This window comes from Jaculus jaculus, chromosome 1 (assembly GCF_020740685.1).
Source record: "Jaculus jaculus isolate mJacJac1 chromosome 1, mJacJac1.mat.Y.cur, whole genome shotgun sequence".
Lineage (NCBI taxonomy): Eukaryota > Metazoa > Chordata > Mammalia > Rodentia > Dipodidae > Jaculus > Jaculus jaculus.
This window is the reverse complement of record NC_059102.1, coordinates 82,320,553-82,344,367: the sequence shown is the minus strand read 5'-3', so window position 1 is coordinate 82,344,367 and position 23,815 is coordinate 82,320,553. Positions and strand designations below refer to the sequence as shown.

Here is a 23,815-nt window from a genome sequence, read left to right as displayed (position 1 = left end):
TTTCCCTGTAGCTTTTTTTTTAGTTCAAGAAAAGAACACAGTAGACCATAAATATGAGTGTTATCATTCTTCCTTTGGATTTTCTATGTAAATGTTATTTAACATTCAAATGGTACTGATTATAATTTGAGATATTAACAGTTAGATATGCCATTGTGTCCCTCTGTTATTGTTTGTAAAGGAGGTTAAACATTATATTAACTTCTGAGTAGTGATTTGTTGTTGCTTTTGTTAGAGAAAAATAAGAAAGAAGTAAAATAATGTAATTTGATATTGCCTTTGAGACTTTGCAGTTTGTGAAGCCCTTTATTTCCCTCTCAATTTTATTTTTAAGAGTCTACATGTAGTGTAAATATCACATCATACAAATGCAGAATTGGTCTTTTTTTCTTTTTCTTGGCTTAAGCTGTTGTGTAATATTGCTCTGCAACCATTAAGCAGCTGCTCTGTTTCAACGACATGCACATTTCCTTTGGTACATAAAGGGAATTTACTGTATGAATCTCCCCAAATTGCTTTAAGATCTTTGGCCTTTACATTAGCTATTGAGATTTACAGTGGTCTGTGTAGCATGTGAAAACCATGTTTCTGGAAGTCTCCATAGCCAAAAGTTACAGAAGGCTTTATGTTAGCAGTAACACCCCGGTGTTTTGCTGAGTCACAACTTCTGTACTATGACAAGGCTCCAGACCTATTGCATGAAAGATTCTTTCCAATTATTTGCCCTGAGTCCTCAGGGACTGTCTTCTGTCTGTTTGAGCAAACACTATTATGTGCCCAAGGCCTGTGCCATCCAATAATGTTTTCTTTTCTGTTCTGTCTTAGGCAAAACTTACATATTGCAAAGGTTGCAGTGAGTGCCAAAGTGTATCAAGTGTTACCCCAGAACCCAGCTACTACCCCTTGCCTGCTTCCCACCTATTGCCAGTCCTTTTGTCTCATTGTAGGCGTCATTGCTGCTCCTTAGGAACTATCCTTCTACTTAAATGTCTCTATACTTTATGTAGGAACCGAGCCCCCTGGGACCTGTGGGGTTTTACTTAATCAAGTGTGCTTTATTATTTTTCTAATTCTTTTTCTAGTTTAAAAAATTTTTATTTTATTTATTTAATATATATTTTCATTGACAACTTCTATACTTACAGTAAACCATATTTCCCTCCCCTCCCCCACTTTACCCTTCATAACTCTCCACCATATCCCCTCCCTCTCCCTATTAATCTGTCTTTTAATTTGATGTCATTATCTTTTTTCCTATTATGAGGGTCTTGTGAAGGTGTTGCTAGGCACTGCAAGGTCATGGATATTAAGGCCAATTTCTATCTGGACAGTTGCATTGTAAGGAGTATTTCCTTTCCTTTGGCTCTTATATTCTTTCCACTACCTTTTTCACAATGGACCCTGAGCCTTGGAGAGTGTGAGATGTTTCAGTGCTGGACAGTCCTCCATCCCTTCTTCTCAGCACTATGTTGCCTTTTGGGTCATCTCAGTGGTCATCACCATCTAAAAAGAGGAGCTATTCTAACTAGAAGTGAGAGTAACATTAATATATGAATATTAACATTAAGTGTAGTGCTTTCAGAGCAATTTGGTGAGAGTAATATATGCATTTATCTAGACAAGAGCAGGGTTTATACCCCTAAGGCTCATGACCTCACTTGCCATAGGCCTTTGACTAGCTTTTCAGTACCAGACACTTATTCCCTCCCATAGAGTGGACCTTTAGTCCAATTAGAGAGCAGTTGGTTTCCCTAAGAGCAGACATGCCACTATTGCACTCATTCAGCCATTTGGCTTGTCTGGCCAAACTTGAGCTTCCAGTGCCCACTGTTTTCACTGCTGGTGACTTCTGTCTCCCATAGGGCTGTACACAGTGCAGATTTTTCCAGCTTTCAGTTGGTTGGTCTACAGGGAGAAGGTTTTCTTCTCAGCACCAACTTGATTTCTCAGTGACTTTGCTGCTCAGGCATGTGAATTCTTCAGCAATAGGGTCTTACCATCTGTTTCTCAAGGGAAACCAAAGACCTTGGCAATAGCCTGTAATGGTTTGGAAGCAACAGGGACCTCCCTGGCCAACAACTCACTGGAAGGTATCCCATCACTGGCACTGAAAATTTTCTAATAACAATCTATGGCTTCTGGATGTACTATAATTTAAAAAAAATAGGTTTTCATATATCTTATTCAGAATATTTTGAATTTTTATTGACCCTTCCCTACCCTTTTTTTACACAGTCTCTTCCCCTGGCCTCACTTAGTCATTTCCCCTCTCTGTAATCTGTTCTTCTACTTACATATATATGATACCATCTCCTCCATCCCCTTTTTCTACTTTTTGGTAAAATGCACATTTCATGTTTCCTTGTAGTATTCAATAACTTATCATTGTAGAAGTTGGGAGAAGTGGAGAAACAGTTATATTCTAAATTACTTGCTTCCATTTAAGGCAGCCATTGTGTTTGGTTCATGTTTGATTACCTGTCTTCCTGCCTAAACTTGGTCTTGAAGTGGTTCATCTGTCCCTCATAATTTTTCTCTTAGTGGCCCATATACCACCTGTCTTAATGCACATGACTTAGAAGGGTATGAACCCTCCACTACTCATGGCTATAATAAGGAAATGAACTTATGATGATACCTACACAATCAAATCTTATCATATATTATATTTGATAGAATTATTTGTAACTATATTGAAATACTCAACAATTATACTTTCAATCATTCATCAGTTTATTTTCTTTAAAAATTAGTTAAAACTTATTTTATTTGAGAGAGAGAAAGAAAGAAGGTGGGGAGAGAATATGTGCACTAGGGCCTTTAGCCACTGTAAAAGAACTCTCCAGATGCATGTCCCTTGTGAATCTGGCTTATGGGAGTACTGGGGAATTGAACCTGGGTCTTTTGGCTTGGAAGGCAAGTGCCTTAATGGCTAAGCCATCTCTCCAGCCCCATCAATTTATTTTAAAAATATTTTTGTGCTCCTGCCATTTGAATACTTCTAATTATTTGGTTGATGCTCATACTAAATACCTAAATTTACACATTAGTATACAATAAGGAATATAATAAGCTCTTAATCATTATCCTTTCTCATTATACTAAAACTCTAAACAAACCCCTCAGTGTATAAATTATGGAAATTAATAAGGATGAGTATAGTTGTCTATCAATCTTAAATGAGTTATAACTATAATTCTGAAAAATTGTTACGGTTAATTTATGAACTTGTTTTAGAAAGATGAATTTAAAGCTATAACTCTTTGTTCTTTTACTGTTTGCTCATTGTATATAGTCCAGGAATTAGCTGTTGAAGGAGATACAGAGAAGAACAAGACCCATCCACAACCTTAAATAAATGAACTTACAATCAAGCAAGCAATTTAGTACTTGAAAACAGATATCTTGGAAACCCTGAATGTGAAAATTGTCAAATTAGTACAAAGTAGGTATATTGTCAGGATAGAGGAAAGGGATTATTTCTGGCTGGACCAGCTGTCAGCCAGAGGAGGCGTGAAGGAGGAAGGGTTTCCTAAGCGTGTGGTCCTTGAGAAGGACACTGCAGGATGAGGTCCGAGTACACAAAGTGTGCAGGAGGAAATGGAGGGTGGAACACAAGGATGAACATTTACAGTGTGTGGAAACATGGCCTGTAGAACTGATAGGAAACTGATGATTTCCTGTTAACAGATTTACTAAGTTTGCCGTATTTAAAATATATAGATAATGAAGTAAAATAAGTTGTTCTTCAAAGCCAGCAAAACAACATAAGTTTTGTTTATAGTAACTTACAATAGTCCAGAAAATTGAAACATCCTTATCCCCAACCAGGCAAATAGAAGCAACCATCCTTTGTTATTTGTGACATTGGCACCTCATACAGTGCTGGTCACATAGCTATTTCTGAATAATCATTGAAGTGAATCTGGCCCCATGAAGAAGTCATTGCTTAAAGAGTTCTTTTTAAACATAAGTGCAGGAACTAGGGACATTGTATCATTCTCTTTAAAATGTAGTTCTTCAGAGTAGTGACTAAATTTGAGACCTAAGATTTTATCATCAGCAGAGAGTTTGTGATTGCTTTTTACTCTTTCCTTCATGCTTTCTCTAAAGAAGATGATGGCTGGGTGTGAATCTGGGCTCTGTGCTGGCAATGATGCACAGACACCAGAAGCATAGCTTTCTCTTCCATGCTGTGTATGACTTAAGAGCACTGTAGAGGCTTGTTTTGCTAGCTTGGAGGGCTAAACTGAGGCTGTTAGGAGTTCAGTGTGCATAATTCAGTCACTGACTGCTCACATTTAACCAGTGCTTGCTCTCGTCTGAAATCAGATCTCACCATGTAACGTAGGTGTGCCTTGAACTCAGCATATAGCCCAAAATGGCTTTAAATTTGCAGTGATTCTCCTGCCTCAGTTTCCTAAGTGCTGGGATTACAAGTGTACTGTACCATTTCTAATTTTCCAATGAGATTATTTTTACCTTTAGTATTCATAATAACCCTATGATTTATATTCCATCTTATATACAATGAGCCTGAAACATCAGAGTCATTAGAATGGTCAAAATCTGTCAAATGGTGGCTAGAATTTTTGTTCAAGCTCTTTGGATGGTCCCATGTTGGTCAGCTTCCTACGTGTCACCTTCCTGTACTGAATCTGTTTCCTTTGTTGGCCCTGAAGCTTTACATAAAATCTACTCAAGTTAAATGTCTGCATATCATGATCCAACATGTGGCTCTGACATTCTTTCCATCCCCTCTTCCGCAAAATTCCCCTGAGCCATGTTAGGTTCATTTTTGGTCTGTTTCAGTGATGAAGTGTGGGGCACTCTGGGTCTCTGATTTGGTAGGAGTTGATTTTTCTCTGTGTTGGTCTCCTTCACCCTTGTGCTGGTACCTGGTTTCCCAAGAAAACAGCACCCTTGCTTGTTTTGCCAATTGTTCTTAGTTTCAGCTGGGGCCCTTTTAAGGTATGATGGGGTGGCTCTCTTAAGATCTACATCTATCTGAAAAAGAGAAGCAGATTCTCTAATGGAGAGTAAGTTAGCACCAGACAAATGAGATAACCCTTACTTTTTTATAGACATTTAATCAGTGTAGGCCCTCTTGTAGCCCACGATGGGTGGTAGCTTGTATATGGTTCTAACTTGTTTCCCAGCTCCAGATATGGATTCCCATACCACTGAGAAGATCAGTTAGCTGAATCAAGAGCAGTTGGTTTCCCACCATGGCTGTGTGCCACTATAGCACTTGTGTGAGCATCACGACAGGTTATTTGCTGCTAAGTAGGTTAGACCATGAGTTGCTTGGACAGATATTGGTTATTTTCCCCCAGCCTTCCATGTAGCACCTTCTGGCACTAGACGCCATGACCCGTATACCTCAACAAGGAGGGTAGGTAATGGATGAGCCTAATAATGAATAATTGACTGTATTCGCTGAGTGCAAAACTCATTAATAAAAAATAAATTAAAAAAATACCTAAGGTCATGGGGATGTTACATTTAAACCACCACAATACCCATCTGTGGTAGTTTGAGTCAGGGGTCCCCCATAAACTTAGGTGTTCTAAATGCTAGGTTCCCCAGTTGATGGCAATTGGAAATTAAATCCTCCTGGAGGCAGTGTATTGTTGGGGGTGGGCTTATGGGTGTTATAGCCAGTGTCCCCTTGCCAATGTTTGGCACACTCTCCTGTTCCTGTTGTCCACCTGATATTGGCCAGGGGTTGATATTCACCCTCTGCTCATGCTATCATTTTATCTGCCATCATGGAGCTTCCCCCTTGAGCCTGTAAGCCAAAATAACCCCCACCCAAAAAAAATCTACTCAAGTTACCAGTTCTTGGAGCCTGAGATATTTTTCCCCATAAATGTTTCAATCATGCTGTTTCAGACTCATTCTGTCCCTGGGGCAGTAGAGGGGAAGCCTTCTGCCTTCTAAGCTATCCTCCCCCTTCTTGCTATTACATTTAACATAAATAAGAATTGAGGAGATGGTATGGCCTTTGTTGAAGTTCCCAACTCTAGTTCTGAATATTGCCTGATGAGTGACCAAATAGGTCTGAACTTTCCAGGATCTTCCACTGTGAACTATAGCCACTGCAGGTTTCTGGATGTCACATGATGGCTATGTTGTATTCCTTGAGGCCTAAATTCATGATTGATGAATAATGCATCCAGTTCTTGAAATAAGGGAAGATCAAAGAATACAAAGAAGAGTAAGGAAAGCACTGAAATTGTACAAAATAAACTTAAAGTATACAGAATTAGGTTGATGAGAGAAGGTATTTGCTGTGTATACAAGTTTTGCTTTTGTGTTCTTAATGACCCTGGAACAAGGGTAGGAGTGCTGATAACAGCAACAGCAGCCACTTGTCTTCAGTCAGGGAGGTATTTGTGAAAGAAGATGGTTTCCAGAGGTCTTTGAAGTATTTCCAACAGGTGCTAATTGTGGTTGCAGTTTTTCTTTCTGTTTCTCCCTCACTCCTCTCCTCCTCCTCTTTCCCCCACTATCTTAATGAGTAGACTTTAGCCTGTGAGGTGTTGCAGAAGTCAAATGTATTCAAGGAATGGCCACCCCTTCCTTTTCTATGTGACCCTTGGTAAATAAAAACATACCAATTACACATTTAATAAGTTAAGAAAAAATTATTTAGCACATGCTTTTCTTTTATTTAAGCACACTTGGTTTACATTCATAATAGTTGTGCTTTTACTTGTCCTTGAAATAAACATTCTTGATTTCTGTTCTAACCTTTGGTCTGAAAGCAAACAAATTTTAGTGATTAGTTTATTTACTTCTTACTCATGTTAATCTTTACTCCCACTTGATGTTTGTTTACAGGATACCTTGAGGATAGTTTTGTAAAATCTGGAGTCTTCAATGTGTCAGAACTTGTGAGAGTATCCAGAAGTAAGTAAACTACTTTTCTTACTACTTAAGTACAAAGCAGTATATAAAATAGTTTATATTTTGAACCTTAAGTAGAGTAAGGGGTAATTCTGTATTACAATTTTACTCTTAAAAATCTGAAATATTTTGATGACATCATAAATGAATATCATGTCTGATGTTCTAAAAAATTTACATTCAAATCATTCAAACTTTCTGTGATATAGCATTATCTTAAGGAACACTTGGCCATGAAATTTCTGTCCATTGAATTCAGCTCTCTCTGTGACCATAGATGGGCATTTATATCAAAGGAAGTGTGATTAATTAAATGTACTCTGTGTTGTTATGATAACCCACATAAGTTTCCTGTAGATAAGTGCTTTTTCATTTACTAACATTTTGGTGGGGGTTAGAGATGTACAGGATATAGTACTCACATGCAGTGTGTAAAGGGATGCAGAAATTAACTTTGCAGATTGTAGTTGGATATAGATAGAAAGCATTGTTTTTCTCAACAATGTACAATTGTTTTAACTGTCCACCTCACCTGAGGTACCATTCTTGGTGGGTTGGATCAAATTTTTCTAGGGTAAGTTCACCTGTCTGGCTACCTAAGCAGGAGAAGTTCCCTTTGATTTTTTTAGCAGTGCATGCAAAACATCCAAGGTGAAGATATTAATGTATACCTTATGAGAGGAGGCAACTACTTTTTTTCCTGCTCTATTCTCTGACTTACCTTGCTCATATTACTTTGAGTGGATTTTTTTTTTTTTACTTGACATTTTGATAGAAAGCATCACAGTTTGGAATTGACATTACTCAGATGACCAGATGGCACTACAACCCTTTTTGAAGTTGTGTTTATCGCCAAATTTGGTGGTATATGTATATAATATCAGCACTTAGAAGTCAGAGGCCGGAAAATGGCCACAAGTTCAAGGTCAGCCAGGGCAAAATAGCGCGCGCGCGCACACACACACACACACACACACACACACACACACACACACACACGGTTCCTCATTTGCATCAACTCCTGTGGTCATGTATAGGATTATGACTTACTAAAGGACAAAGACAGTGAACTACAGAGGGTTAAGACTAAGCAGTGCTCTTGAGATCTGCTCAAGAAAGGCAGCTTCAAGCTAGAAGGTGACTGTCCTTTGAGCCCCAGTTTCTCAAATAACTTCCATTTCTGAAATGGCCAAGATAGAAAGCATGTTCATCAGAGAATAACACACACAAACACTCAAGAACTTAGGTACCTTGTCTCCTTGGGTAGAATTCTCAGTAGATAAGGGTGTTACCTAAAGATTCCTGTCATGGCTTCAACTTTGTGTGCTCAGCATCAGAAATGGAAATTAAGTATCTGTATTCCAATACTCCAGGTTATGTATATTTGCTGCGCAAGAAGCTTCTGATGGCTGATGGTCTGTTTCATCATCCAAAACTATAAGCCTTATTTGTTTTGCAGATCAATATTTGATATATGAAGTTCTTCACCATTTGAAAAATATAAGTTTTGGTTTGGAAAAGAATGTGCATGGCTTATTCACTACTGTATCCCAGTATCATGTAATGAGAGGGGGAAATCGAAGTTGTGTGTATGTGTTCCTGTAGTTCTCTAACAAAAAAGGTTGTGCTACCTAAAGTATGGGGCATGTGAAATTGTTTGCTTTCACATTTACCTTTCCAAATTTCAACATATATTTTCCTCCTGCTTATGAAAAGGGCACTAGAGTTGTCTGTTATGGTATCTTTAAGTATCTCATACTAGGCAACGTTATGCTAAATGCTATCAAAGGAGAGTCACCTGGAGTGATTGTTAAAAAAAAATTTAATTTCAAACATAGCATGGATTAAAAAATAACCTTCTTATGCCATTTCAGAACCAAGGTAAATTCAGCATCATTCATTCATTCTTAATTCATACTGTCCTTTCTTAGAGGTTTTTAGGTTATTTAACAAACATCACCGATTTGCAATTAGTACATTAATTATCCATATTCATTCTTCAGTTAATTTAATCAGCAAACATTTATTTTCTTCTCCATATGTAAATAGATGTCTCTGAGACGCTTGAGAAATTGTATTCTCCTGCTTTAATATATTCATATTATAATCTTGTTTATGCAATTTAACTTTATAGTTTATGAAATTAAGGGTTTTCTAAGTCAACATGAACTTCAGCACAAACTCTTCCACTGTGTGTTACTAGTTCTGGCTTCTTGAGGATTCATGGTGTGTTAATGGCTCTGTCCTCCAGGGTTTTACTATCATATGACCCACTAATGTGTATATTGACTTTAGCTAATGAAGCTATTCAGTTTTAGGATAGTGATCTCTCTGGTGAATGATATTATCTCCATCTTAAAAGTTGATTTAGGATCAGCCTTTGGAGTGAAAAGAACAATGAGAGAATTTAAGCACTGGCCTCTAACCTTTAGAACCTAAAATTCTTTGGTGCTTTGCCTCTAAAAGGATATTGGCAACCTCTTAAACATGATTTGCAGCCATAGGCTTTCTTCGTGCTCTTTCCTGGAGAAGTGTGAAGGCTAATCTTAGTGTCTGCTGTGAGAGTCTCCAGAGCTTGTGAGAGGAAGATACGAAAAACTTGCTGTTTTCAATGTCTCTACTGTCGCTAAATAAGTTGTATGTTTTTTCATATTTGAGCCATGTTTGTTATTAATTTGCATTTTTATGAAATCTCCCATTTGCTGTCAGAATGCATACTTAATTTTTATAGTATTTATATATGAAATTATTTTTATTGCTATCATGATACTCCAGGATAATCTTTCTAGAAAATGTTTTTCTGGAAATATTTTCACTATCATTTTGTATTATACTCAGAATATTTATGGCCAAATTGTGCTAATAAGGCATATATGTAATGAAAACCACAAATATTTTCCTAAATAATATACAAAATTAATACATTTACAAAAACATTTTCAAAAGATACAATTTGTAAAGTTCTCATGAATTTGAACTGTACATTCTCCAAATAGCTCAGTTTTCTGAAGTGGCTAGAATATATAGAATGTTTATCAGAGAATGATCTAAATGAGCATTCAAGACCTTAGGTAATGTGTCTTTTGGCAGAATTCTGGAGTAGATAAGGGTGTGACTGAGAAAGACACTGTGATGGGTCATATAGTTGCGGGTAGCATAGGCATAACTCAGATCTCTGAATTAAATTAATTTCTGTTGGAGGAGGCTAGATAGATCACTCACATTATCCTAGACCTTCAGTTTACTGCTTCTAACACATGCCTTGCCACATAGAACATGGTTCTAAAAATAAATTTGAAAGTGTGTGGTTGCTATGGGATTTCTTACTTCCCATTTTTTGAAACCATTAGAGTATTCCAAGCCACAGCAAACATAACTATATCATAATAATCTAAATAATCTAAATCACCAAAGTTACACATTGTATATAAATATTTTCTGTGGTTAAAGTACATTATATAAAATGTAGTTAAATCTAATGGAAGGGAAATGCTCTAGAAGTTTAGAGCTGAGACTCTTCTATGTATTGATTTATTTTTTTAGCAGAGAGAGATGTCCCTTATGTTAACTTAAATATTTCTCTTCAGTAAAGCATGTACCTCCTAATAATGCTTTCTTAAAAGTATTTAATCTTCAGCCACTTGATATTAAAGTATAATTCAAGTAACAGAGAATATATTTTAAATATTTATTAAAAATTATTGTTACTCCTTACCTTATTTCATCTTTAAAATAATATGTGCTGTGTTATTTACATTTTACAGTTGAAGAAACTGAGGGTCATACCTTATAAGTGACAGAGAGGTTTGGACTAAAGCATAATTTATATCCTAAGATGTTCTTCATTCTAAAGCAACATACCATATTCCAGATTTATTCAAGATGTCTACAAATAAAATTTAAAAGTTTGAAAAGATTTTTCACTGAATACAAAAATGCTTATAAAAATTTAAGTTCAGGAGCAGGAGAGATTGCTCAGTGGTTAAGGAGCTTGCCTGCAATGACTAACAGCTGGTTTAATTCCCCAATACCCACATAAGCCAGATGCACAAAGTGATGCATGCATTGGGGGTTTGTTTGCAGTGGCTAGAGGCCCTGGTATACCCATACTCAATCTTTCTCCCCCACGATATCACTCTGCTTACAAGTAAATAAATAAGAATATTTTAAAAAAATATGTGTTCATAATATATTGGAAAATTCAGAAATATTTCTTGGTTTTCGAACTCCTGTCTTACAATATCAAACTCCTTGAGTGTATTTTATGATTTATGAACTTATGTATTAAATATTTTGTTAATAAACAAACTCTTAAATGAAGTCACACTGTGCCCTCACATATGAAACTAGAATGTGCATTAGAAAAACTTATGGCTGTTATTTCCTATTTATTCATTCCATTTACATATCTTCCTTATTACAAGAATTGAATTAGCTATATCAATAATAATAAGTGTCATGGCTTTTTTGTGTGTTTCTTCTTTTATCCCTTTTTTTTGATGAAGGTTAGTTTGAGTTAGGGTCCCACTGACGAGCAAGTGCTGAGATTATACAAATGTTCCATCAGAGCTCAATAAGTATCATGAATTCTAAGTCATTCTAATGTTAGTCTTAATAGTAGTATAGGATAATAATCTTAGGTATTTATTTGTAGAAATGTTTTGTATTAATTTATTTAATAATGATTTTTGTCTAGTACAAAGATTTTTGTTTGGTGACAAGTAGAAAGAATCATCTACTACTTTACCCAAGTCATCTATAGACCAATGAGGTGACAGATGCATGACTTCTAATAAGGGAATGAATGAAGAGTGGGGAATGGGATCAACAGAAAGGATAGATAGCGACAGGTTGTAATGTGAGTGCTTCCATGTGACACTTGAGATGAGTAGGAAGTTTTCAGGTTATAGCCCACAGGAAGGAAGTATTGAATTTTATATCTGAATAGTACAAGAATGAATACCAATCCTAGTGTTTCTTTTTGGTTTATTCCTCAGCACCCATAACCCAGGGAACTGGAGTCAACTTCCCAATTGGAGAAATCCCAAGCCAACCATACTATCATGACATGAACTCCAGTGTTAACCTTCAGAGGTCGCTGTCTTCTCCACCAAGCAGGTAATGAAAGTGTTGCTGCTCCTGTATTCAGTCTTTGTTCAGATAGGTGGATGGCAGATCAACAAGGAGGGAGGTAGGCAATGAAAGAAGCGAGAGAAAATAGTTTGGCTGGTGCCACACAAATTTCTAATCTTTCCTAGTATACTTTACTTTCTCATTCTTCTTTTTTTTTTTCAATTTTTATTTTATTTTTTTCTTTTCACAATTTTTATTAACATTTTCCATGATTATAACAAATATCCCATGGTAATACCCTCCCTCCCACACCCCCCTTTCTCATTCTTCTTGAATGCAATTGTTAAAGCACTCTTAAAAAGTTGCTTTTGGGTAGAGAAAAACAATTATGAAAATATTATGTGATTTTCATCTTTGATGAAAATGCTGAAAATTAACTAATTCTTTGGGTGACTTTGAAAATCACATTGGCATGACAGTGATGAAAATTCTGAAAATTAACTAATTCTTTGGGTGACTTTGAAAATGGCATCAGTATGACAGTGATCCCTGGATGATAAATGATGGATCATGATAACTACTACCCCAAGTTTGCATCTACACTTGGGATAATGAAACATGAAGAATAAAATGTGTTATTCACCTAATCTTAAAATTAAAGGACCTATCTAGGTTTCACTTTTCAATTAATGGGTGTTCATTGAGTAAGTTAACTCTGGAATAACAATAAAAGTATTACTTGTCTGAGATGTGTTAAGCAGCCTTTGTTGGTTGAAAAAAAGATTAAGATGTTTTGCTTTTTAGTTCTCTGTTGGCATTTTTATATTTGTCTCTTAATGTTCCTATTACACCTTTCAGTCAAGATGTAGTTTTTATTTGATTTTTGAGTTGGAGTCTTCACATATAAGGACTTACCTCATTTCCAGACCATTCTACTATAAGGATGCCCACATTCTACTATAAGAATATACACGAATTCTAGAGCAGAACATATATTTTATGTCAATTATTCAAAACAAAAGGCTACAAAAGTATTTTTAGACTATTCTTAATAATGAAAACCTATTGCATTTGAATTAGTCTTGGGAATATCTACATATGTTTATAAATTAAGGTTGATTTTATAGCATTTATGGTCCAAATGTATTTTCATATTAGATTGTATACCAAGAAAATTGGGTTTATTATCACTTAAATTATCTCTAACATGTTGAGTTCTTAAAAATACTTTCATTTTTCTAAATTAAAATGTGAATTGTAATTTTTTAAAGTTTATCTGCTGGATCAGTATACTATCAAGCACAGATTTTTCATCATGGCCACTTAGTATCTCATACTATGTCCTTCAAATAGTAAGGTTTTAAATATTTCTTTATTGTCTCCAATAAGAAAATAATTTCTCCTCCATTTTTCATTCTCCTGATGGCTCATAGGTAGAAAAAGATAAATTAAAGGCAGTTACAAAATATAAGCTTTAAATTTGGAGAACTTTGAATGAAACTAAAGAAATACTAGATTTTTTACTGTGGTTTAATATGGGTACAAATTGCTATCCTTAATCATGTTAATATTCCAGGAGTTAAGAGTCAAATATTAATTTCAAGCGTATCTAAAAATAAACATAGGGCTTTGAGGACTTGGAGCCCCGTTTCCAAGACAGTGCATACTTGTGGATGTCAGAGGACCTTGCTTCCTATTTGACAGTTCTATTAACTTACTCTGGACAATTCAATAAATTTCTCCAAATTTTCCTTGCGTTTGTTAAAAATGGGACAGTAATTTATGCCTGTGATTTTGAGGTAATTTTCCAAAATTATTTTCCAAAATTCTGTGACATTATATTTATTAACATTGCATACAGTTAAGCCAGAAGGTACCTTTGTTGTTCACCAGCATGGGTGCAAATAAGAATTTTTTTGTGTGTAGTTTTTTAATTGACAACTTCCATGATTATAAAAAATATCCAATGGTAATTCCCTCCTCCCCTCACTTTACCCTTTGAAACTCCACTCTCCATCATATCCCCACCCCCCTCTCAATCAGTCTCTCTTTAATTTTGATGTCATGATCTTTTCCTCCTATTATGATGGTCTTGTGTAGTTAGTGTCAGGCACCATGAGAACATGGATATCCAGGCTATTTTGTGTCTGGAGGAGCGCGCTGTGAGAAGTCCTACCCTTCCTTCAGCTCTTACATTCTTTCTGCCACCTCTTCTGCAGTGGACCCAGAAAAAAAATTCACTTTTCTAGCCATCATTAGTGATTAATAGGGTATTGGTGGGAATACATGTAGTATGGTCCATGTTATTTCAAAACACCTTTTAAATGTTTGTACTAGATACAAACTTTTCTTAACAATGAAGAGATATTTTCTTCATTAAGACATATCATTCTAAATGTATACTATTTGGTTTGAATTTGGCAGTTGTCATTTTTCATGGTTGATTTTAAAAGGAAAGGATCAATGGCTTAATATTTAAGGAAAATATAAAGATGAACACACAAAATAGTTTATAGCCAGTAAAGTAATATAAAATTTTAATATTATTAATTATAAGGCTAACACTAATAATTAATATTTAATAAGTATATTCTAAATGCCAGCCATTGAACCAGAGCTTTATAGTTAATAGCACATTTAATCTTTCCAACCAAACTCTTTGAACTAGGTTTTATTATTTCCATGTTATAGATGATTAACTGAGTTTAGAAAGGTTAAGGAGCTTAGTACTAGGAACTAATAAATGAGTTGGTCCATATTTGTGACTTCTGAAGCTATTTCTCTGTTGTGTCCTATTATGTTATCTTTGAATTAACATGACAAAATTGCATTGTCATTGGCCAAGGCAATCCAATGAGCACTATGAGTATTGATAAGAATGGTAATATAAATTAAATGTAATCTGAACACAAATTTAATCTCAGCAGACAGGGCAAAGTGAGAGCTCCTTTTTAGTTACTGAAGTTGCTCTGAAAATCCATTTTACAGAGTAAAAATAGTATATAATATATAAAAGCAAAAAATATAACATATGTATAAAATTAAAGGTGAACATATGAAAGTATTTATTGGGCAGTTATAGATATAAGGTAGCATAATAAAATAGCATCTTCAGCTAAAGATGTTTGATATTCATGTTGATGTCATGTATATTCATCATTCTTCCAAAATGACTTTTGCCTGTGTTTATGGACATTTGCACAGTAAGACTCTTTTTACTTATTTTTAAATGCTAAATTCCATCTCAGAAACTCAATTAATATAATTGGTTTCCGATTTTAACAGCAAAAGACCCAAAACTATATCCATAGATGAAAACATGGAGCCAAGTCCTACTGGAGACTTTTATCCCTCTCCGAATTCACCAGCTGCTGGAAGTCGAACATGGCATGAAAGAGATCAAGGTGGGTATATGGAGATTCTTCCAAGGCAATAGAGGAGTGTCAGGTCATTTATATGTACATCTAGCCAGCAGTATGGAATATACTTCCTTATGGAATGATTTCTGTAACATTATTTTAAAGATGATTTTATTTATGATTAAGATAATATGTCAAATGTTATCAAAGTTACAAAATTCCATTTTCTCATTTTGTTGTATTTTTTTTTTAAATCTTTTAGAACCCTCAGTAGCTCATATGCCTGACTGTGGTCTGTATGTACTAGTTGGCTGAGTGGCACAAGAGCCACAATTCTGGTTTGCTGAGATTGAATCACTCTTCTCTGTGTGCATTTTGGGCAGAATCAGGCTTCAGCCAGTGGACAGGTGCTGAGAGTTCTCATTTAAAGAAAACCATAATTCCTTTTAGAAGTTGTAGAGTAACATATAAAAGTATTACATAAAGAACTTTGTTTTTAAGTCAATCTAGTTACATTTCCTTGATAAAACTATGACCCAATTAGAGGATAGCTTTGACGAGAAATGTAATTTTAGTAGATATTACTTAGTTTTTTGGGATCTGACTTGGTATTTTTTCTTCTTCAAGTATATTGGACGTAATGTATTTTGTCATGCATAGCATGCCTTTCCGCACAGTTGGAAAGAGGTGATTAGGCATGGAAATAAAAATCAGTCAGCTTCTATTTTTGTGAACTTCATTGTATGAATGAGTACAAATAAGATTTTATACCAGCACCATAACGTATACTTAGAAATTGTCATTTAAATCAAATTCTGTACTTTAAAAAATATGAAAGGAAGGTGTTCATTACCACTGATTTTCAGCTCAGGTCCTAGGTATGTGTCTGTGGGGGTTAACAAGATGTATGTTGAGAAATCTCAGCAGTCAAATGACTCCTGAGCTCAGCATTGAAGGTCAAAGTCAGTTTTTCCTCAAAATTTCTTTTTTGCTACTCAGAATTTTATCTTGAAGAACATAGGGCTTATGAAGTAGTGAAAGCTTTCATAGGAGAGTCAGAATGAATTAGGTGGACTCTTTAGCATGTCAAGATTTTAACTAATGAAGAAGTAAGACAGAGATTAAAGTCAGGGAACAGACAGAAACATAGCCACATGCTGAGGTAGGGAAACAAGTGTGAGAATAGCTGTGTGTGCCAGGAGGCCAACCCTGTAGATCCACTGATCTGTTTAGATTTGTGGGAACAATGCCCTGGGACTTCTTATAACCATACCCTTTGGAATGTTTCTTTTCTAACTCTTCATCTGGCAAATAGCGTGACATCCTTCAAGTCCCAGGTTCCAGGGAAGAATTTCACTCTAAATTAGTTTTTCCTGTTTTTGTCACTTGGCATCCAGTATTATTCCTTCATTGTGTTCATCATATATAATTCTATATTCATTAATTTACTTATGTATGTATTGGAGAAACTGTTTAACTATAGCATAAGGGCAAGTTCCTTCTCTGTTTTGGTTACTTCTGTGGTCAGCAGTAAGCATCACAATTGATGCATAGTGGGGGCACAATACATATTTGTTGGGTAAATGAACCACTGATAGGAAACCCATTTCATCAGTGAAGGCAAGAAATCACAGAATTGTAGAGGTGTGACTGAAAAAACAATTACTCTTCATTTATTATACTACTTGTTTAACTGATATTGCCACTTTTTTTTTTTTTTTTTTTTTTTGGTTTTTCAAGGTCGGGTCTTGCTCTAGCTCAGGCTGATCTGGAATTCACTATGTAGTCTCAGGGTGGCTTTGAACTCATGGTGATCCTCCTACATCTGCCTCCCAAGTGCTGGGATTAAAGGCATGCACCACCATGCCCAGCTTGATATTGCCATTTTATTCTAAGCAAAGCTCTATATTCTGTCAGAAAGAGATCCTGGGAATGATCCTAGTGGTAATACTTAATAATATTGTGAATATGTAGGAATGGATGGTTGTTCAGAAGTGTAGGTATTCTCTATTATCGAGTGTCATTTTGTAAGAATTGAATCTTTTTTTAGTCTATTCATAAAGCCAATCTCAAATCATATTATAAAATACTTTTGAATGTTAGAAGGGAAACTGTCATTCTTTCTTTGCGTAAAATCTTTGCATTGTCTTGGTTATTGTCCAGTGTCAAGATGACTAAAGTTATTGGCCATGTCTGTAGAAGCATATAAACAGTAAAGAATGTTTCATTATCATGTGTGATTAAAAAAAACTGTCACTTGAATTCTGAGGACCCCTTAATGTCTACAATATGCCCTTGTGGGAAGAAGACTTTTAAGTACAATAGAAAAATTATGGCAGTATAGTACTATCTTTATAAACTTGCTAAAGCCAATGCTGTGCTTTTGTTCTTATAAAATTGCAGTATTTTAAACATTTTCAAATAAAATGGCCCACAGTTGTTCTTGTCCATCTCCACATGTTCTTTGTGCCTACTTGTCTATCATGTGAGCATTGTCTAAAGTACCTGTGGAGTACCTCTTGAGGCCTCACAATGCCTGAGTTTATGATATAGCTATCTCTTCCACAAAATCTTATACTACTTGGTACTCAGTAATTCTTTTTGTTAATCATCAATTGTTTCTGGTTTTGATATAAATGTTAAAAGTTTACTGTCCTTTTTGGGTATATACCTTAGTCTGTGAGTGTTAACTTTAAACTTCCATTAAAATGTTTTCTAGACATAACCTCAAGAAAAAAAAAATGATTTCTGAGCTATAAGAATGAAAAATAAAAGTAAATTATAGGCAATATATAGCACTTAATTTTTCTCTTGCAAATTTGATCCTCCAACCTAAGTCAGTGAGATTTATTCCCAGTAGCCCAAAATAAAGGACATGACTTAACTACTATACCTTTTTTAAACTTTTTAAAAAATATTTTATTTATTTATGAAAGCATGGGGGAGGCCCAGAGCCTCTAGCTACTGTAAATGAACTCCAGACCCATGGCCACTATGTGTGTGGTGGTTTGATTCAGGTCCCTCATAAACATAGGTGTTTCTAAATGCCATGTCCCCAGCTGATGGCAATTTGGGAATTAAGCCCTCCTGGAGGCAGCGTGTTGTTGCAGGTGGGCTTATGGTTATGATAGCCAGTTTCCTCTTGCTAATGTTTGGCATACTCTCCTGTTGCTGTTGTCCATTTGGTGTTGCCCAGGAGGTGATGTCCACCCTCTGCTCATGCCATTGTTTTCCCCTGCATCATGGAGCATCCCCTCGAGTCGATAAGCCAAAATAAACCACTTTTTACCCCCACAAGCTGCTCTTGGTCAGGTGATTTCTGCCAGCAATGTGAACCTGAGTGCAACAATGTGCATCTGCCTTATGTAGGTACTGGGGAATTGAACCTCACTCTTTAGGCCTTGCAGGCAAGCATTGTAACTGCTATGCTGTCTCTGTAGCCCGAAGACTTTTTTTTTTTTTTTTAAGCAGTCTCATACAATGTAATCCAGTCTGGCTCAAACTCATGATCCTCCTGTCTCAGCCTCTTTTGTTTTGAAACATGGTCTCACTATAGCTCAGGCTGACTTGGAATTCACTCAGTAGCCTACTTTGTAGTCCTGTAACTCACCTTGATCCTTCTACCTCAGCCTCCTAAGTGCTGGCACAAAAGGCATGCACCAGGCTGGAGAGATGGCTTAGTGATTAAGGTGCTTGTCTGCAAAGCCAAAGGACTCAGGTTCAATACCCCAGGACCCACATAAGTGAGATGCAAAAGGTGGCACATGCATTTGGAGTTCATTTGCAGCAGCTGGAGGCCTTGGCTTGCTCATTTTCTTTCTCTCTCCAATACATAATAAAAAAGTAAAATATTACTAAAGGTGTACACCACCACACCTAGTTGTCTCTGCTTCTTGTATGGTGGGATCACAGTTGTGCACCATGTTACCCTGCTTTAAAAAAATGGATGATTGCTGTTGTGATTTTAGGTTTGTTTTAAATTTAGGAAATTGTGGATTGATGGGGCCAGGGAGATTTCTTTCTTTTTCTTTTTTTGATTGGTTGGTTATATTTTTGTTTTGTTTTTCCTTTTCTAATATATAATTTTATTATTGCCAACTTGTACCCTTACAGACAATAAACCATAATAATTCCTCCCCCGCCACTTTCTCCTTCACAACTCCACTCTCCGTCATATCCCCTTTCTCTCTGTGTTAGTCTTGTATTTTGATGTCATCATCTTTTTCTCCTATTATGAGGGTCTTGTGAAGGAATTGCTAGGCACTGCAAGGTCATGGATATTAAGGCCAATTTCTATCTGGACAGTTGCATTGTAAGGAGTTGTACCCTTCCTTTGGCTCTTACATTCTTTCTGCTACCTCTTCTGCAAAGGACCCTGAGAGGGTTTGAGAGAAACATTTCCATGCTGGACATTCCTTTGTCACTTCTTCTAAGTACTATGTTGCCTTTTGGGTCATCCCAGTGGTAAACACCATCAGAGAAGAGAAGCTTCTCTAACCAAAAGTGAGAGTAATATTAATATGTGAATGTGAACATTAGGTATAGTGCTAATTGGGAAGTTTGGTGAGCATAATATATGCATTGAACCAGACAAGAACAGTCTTTATACCCCTAAGGCTCATGATCTCTCCTGACATAGGCTGTTGATTAAGTTTTCAATACCAGGCAGGTATTCCCTCCCATAGAGCAGGCCTCCAGTCCAATTAGAGAGTAGTTTTTTCCCTCCCCCCGCCCCCAGAGCAGACATGCCACTATTGCAACAGTTCAGTCATTTGGCATGGCTGGCAAAAATTGAGGCTTCCAGTGTCCATTGTTTTCACTACTGATAACTTCTGTCTCCCATAGGGCTGCATGCATTGCAGTTTTTTCCCACTTTCAGTTTGCTGGTCTACAGGGAGGAGGTTTTCAGCTCAACCCCAGATTTATTTCTCAGTGATCTTTGTGCCCAGGCATGTGAAGTCTTCAGCAATAGGGTCTTACCATCTGTTTCTCATGGGAAACCAGGGGCCTTGGCAATAGCCTATAATGTTTTGGAGGCAACAAGGACCTCCCTGGCCAACAACTCACTGGAAGGTATCCCATCCCTGGCACTGAAAAATTTCTAGTAACAATCTATGGCTTCTGGATGTGCCATTATCCAAAGAAGTTGGTTTGCATGTGTCTTATTCAGAATATCTTGGATTTAATTGATCCTCCTCTACCCTTCTTTTACTCAATCTCTTCCCCTGACCTAGCTTAGGCCTTTTCCCTCCCTGTAATCTGAACTTCTGCTTAGATATATACAATAACATCCCCTTAAGTCCTTCCCTTTCCTCCCTCTCTTATACTCTTTTTCTAGCTTACTGGCCTCTGCTACTGATTTTTGGTTCCAGCTCACACACAAGTCTACACATTTGTAGCTAGGATTCACATATGAGGCAGAATATGCAAAGTTTGGCTTTCTGGGCCTGGGTTACCTCACTTAGTATAATTCTTTTGAAATCCATCCATTTCCCTGAAAATTTTATAATTTCATTTGTCTTTACCACTGAATACTCCATTGTATAAATGTACCATATCTTTACTATCCATTCATCTATTGAGGGACATCTAGGGTGGTTCCATTTCCTAGCTATTGTGAAAAGGGCAGCAATAAACATGGATGTGCAAGTATCTCTAAGCTAGTGAGAAGAGTCATTAGGATATATGCCTAGGAGTGCTATAGCTGGATCATGTGGTAAATCTATTTTTAGCTGTTTCAGAAACCGCCACACTGATTTCCACAATGGCTGTGTAGAAGGGTTCCCAGTTTTCCACATCCTCACCAACATTTACCATCATTTGGTTTCTTGGTGATAGCCATTATGACAGGAGTGAGATGGAATCACAGTGTAGTTTTAATTTGCATTTCCCTGATGGCTAAGGTTGTAGGACACTTTTTTAAATGTTTATATGCCATCTGTACTTCTTTTTTTGAGAGTTCTCTATCTAGTTCCATAGACCATTTATTATTTGGGTTGTTGATTTCTTATTGTTTTGGTTTTTGAGTTCTTTGTATATTCTGGATATTAATCCTCTTTCAGATGTGTAGCTGGCAAAGATTTTCTCTCATTCTGTAGGTTGTCTCTTTGCTGTATTCACAGTGTCCTTTGCTGTGCAAAAGCTTTGTAATTTCATGAAATCCAAGTTACTATACCTATTTTCAAAAAGAAATTATTCAAGCTGGGCACGGTGGTATATGTTTTTAATCCCAGTATTTAGAAGGCAGAGGTAGGAGGATTGCCATGAGTTCAAGGCCATCCTGAGACTGCATAGTAAATTCCAGGTTAGTCTGGCCTACAGTGAGACCCTACCTTGAAAAACCAAAAAAATAAATTGTGCCAAGTATTATAATGACCATAAAATACAGATTTCATATAATGAAATGTTTGTATTGTTTTAAATAATTTATTATTTTATTTATAATTTATAATTTTAATAATTTAGCATTTTTATTTGAGCACATTGCAAACATAATTAGGTACATGTTTATCTTTTCTTTTCCAAACACAAAAAGTTACCATTGCTGATAATAAAAGAATTATGATTTTTTAAAGTAGACATGAATTTTATTTCATTTTATTTATTTTTTATTAATTAGTTTTGTACTCAGCGAATACAGTCAATTTGGTACCATTACTAGGCTCATCCATGACCTACCCCCTCCTCTTGGCCCCTCCTTTTGAGGTATATGGGTCGTGCATTGTGGAGTTAGCCCACAGTTATGGGTAGGATAAATGTCTCTGCATATCCATATCATGACCCAACATGTGCCTCTGACATTCTTTCCACCCCATCCTACACAAAATTTCCCTGAGCCATGTTGGGTTCATTTTTGGTCTGCTTCAGTGATGAGGTGTTGGGGGCCTCTGGGTCTCTGGATCTCTGATTTGGTAGGAGTTGATTTTTCTCTGTGTTGATCTTCTTCCCTCTTGTGCTGGTATCTGGTTCACCAGGAAAACAGCACCCTTGCTTGTTTCTCCAATTGTTCTTAGTTTCAGCCGGGACCCTTTTGAGGTATGATGGGGTGGTTCTCTCCTCAGGATCTACATCTATCTGAAAAAGAGAAGCAGATTCTCCAATGGAGAGTAAGTTAGCACCAGACAAATGAGATAACCCTTACTTTTTTATAGACATTTAATCAGTGTAGGCCCTCTTGTAGCCCACGATGGGTGGTAGCTTGATAATGGAGAGCGGGCTTATGTTTGGATATGGTTCTGACTTGTTTCCCAGCTCCAGCTATGGGTCCCGTAACTGAGGGGATCAGTTAGGCAAATGAAGAGCAGTTGTTCTCCCACCATGGCTGTGTGCCACTATTGCACTTGTGTGAGCATCATAACAGGTTATTTTCTGCTAAGTAGGTTAGACCATGAGTTGCTTGGACAGATATTGGTCATTTTCCCCCAGTCACCCATGTAGCACCTTCTGGCAGTAGACACGCTGACTTTGAATTTTTTAAGTAACTAGTATTTGATTATATTAAATATTTATAAAGGAATTATATGTAATTTGATAAATTATTCTGATAAATAATAACAATTAAATTTGCCAGTATCTATAGTACATAGTTTTTACATTTTACTTAATGTCATTTTATAGATAGGGAAGGAAATGAAGAAGTAAATAATCACAGGGGAACTTCTGTATTCCTATTCCAAACTCTAGAATATGACTCTTTGCCCAGTCTCCTCTGTGCATCCCCAGGGCTTAAAGTTCTGAGTGACTCACTTTTGTTTGTTTTGTTTTGTTGTTGGGGATGGTGTCCAGGGCCTGATGCATGCTAGGCAAGTGCTCTACCCGAAACTATATCCATAGCCCTAATAACTATTTTTGGATACTGCTTTTCTTCATTAAAAACTCCTAAAACATTACTTAATCAACAAATAAAAGTATGATATATTATATATATTTGTGACATATAGTTGATTTTTTTTTGTTTTTGGTTTTTTTTTTTGAGGAAGTGTCTAGTTCAGGCTGACTGCTGGGATTAAAAGCTTGCACCACCATAGCCGACTTAGTTGATTATTTTTAAATGAAAATCTAATAGCATCTCAGTTCTATAAATGTTAAAACAGCTAGTATTCCTAGATACAAAAAGATTTCATGTAATAAAATTTTATTATTTTCTACAAGTTAGGACTTGAGATAATTTGATTCAATTAACATTTATCTAATGTCATATTCCAGGACTTTGTATAGGCATTGAACACAGAAATATGATTAAGTTTCAAGCCTATGACCTCCAGTGCAGAAAAATATTTCTTATTATTTATAAAAAAAAAAAAAAGAGAGAGAGAGAGAAAAGCCGGGCATGGTGGCACATGCCTTTAATCCCAGCACTCAGGAGGCAGATTTAGGAGGATTGCCATGAGTTCAAGGCCACCCTGAGATGACAGAGTTAATTCCAGGTAGCCTGGACCCTACTTTGAAAAAAAAGAAAAAAAAAAGTAAAA

At 36.2% G+C, this 23,815-nt stretch overlaps 1 protein-coding gene across 9 annotated transcripts in view; it reads left to right on the top strand.

Annotated features, from left to right (window-relative positions):
- Nfib (nuclear factor I B) overlaps positions 1-23,815 on the top strand; it is a 250,254-nt gene that overhangs the window by 168,815 nt on the left and 57,624 nt on the right. For all 9 annotated transcript variants that reach the window (XM_045160951.1, XM_004658443.3, XM_004658442.3 and 6 more), the window contains exons 4-6: positions 6,847-6,915; positions 11,910-12,030; positions 15,271-15,389. In XM_045160951.1, the coding sequence (XP_045016886.1) occupies positions 6,847-6,915; positions 11,910-12,030; positions 15,271-15,389 (309 nt within the window). The remainder of the gene's footprint in view (positions 1-6,846; positions 6,916-11,909; positions 12,031-15,270; positions 15,390-23,815) is intronic.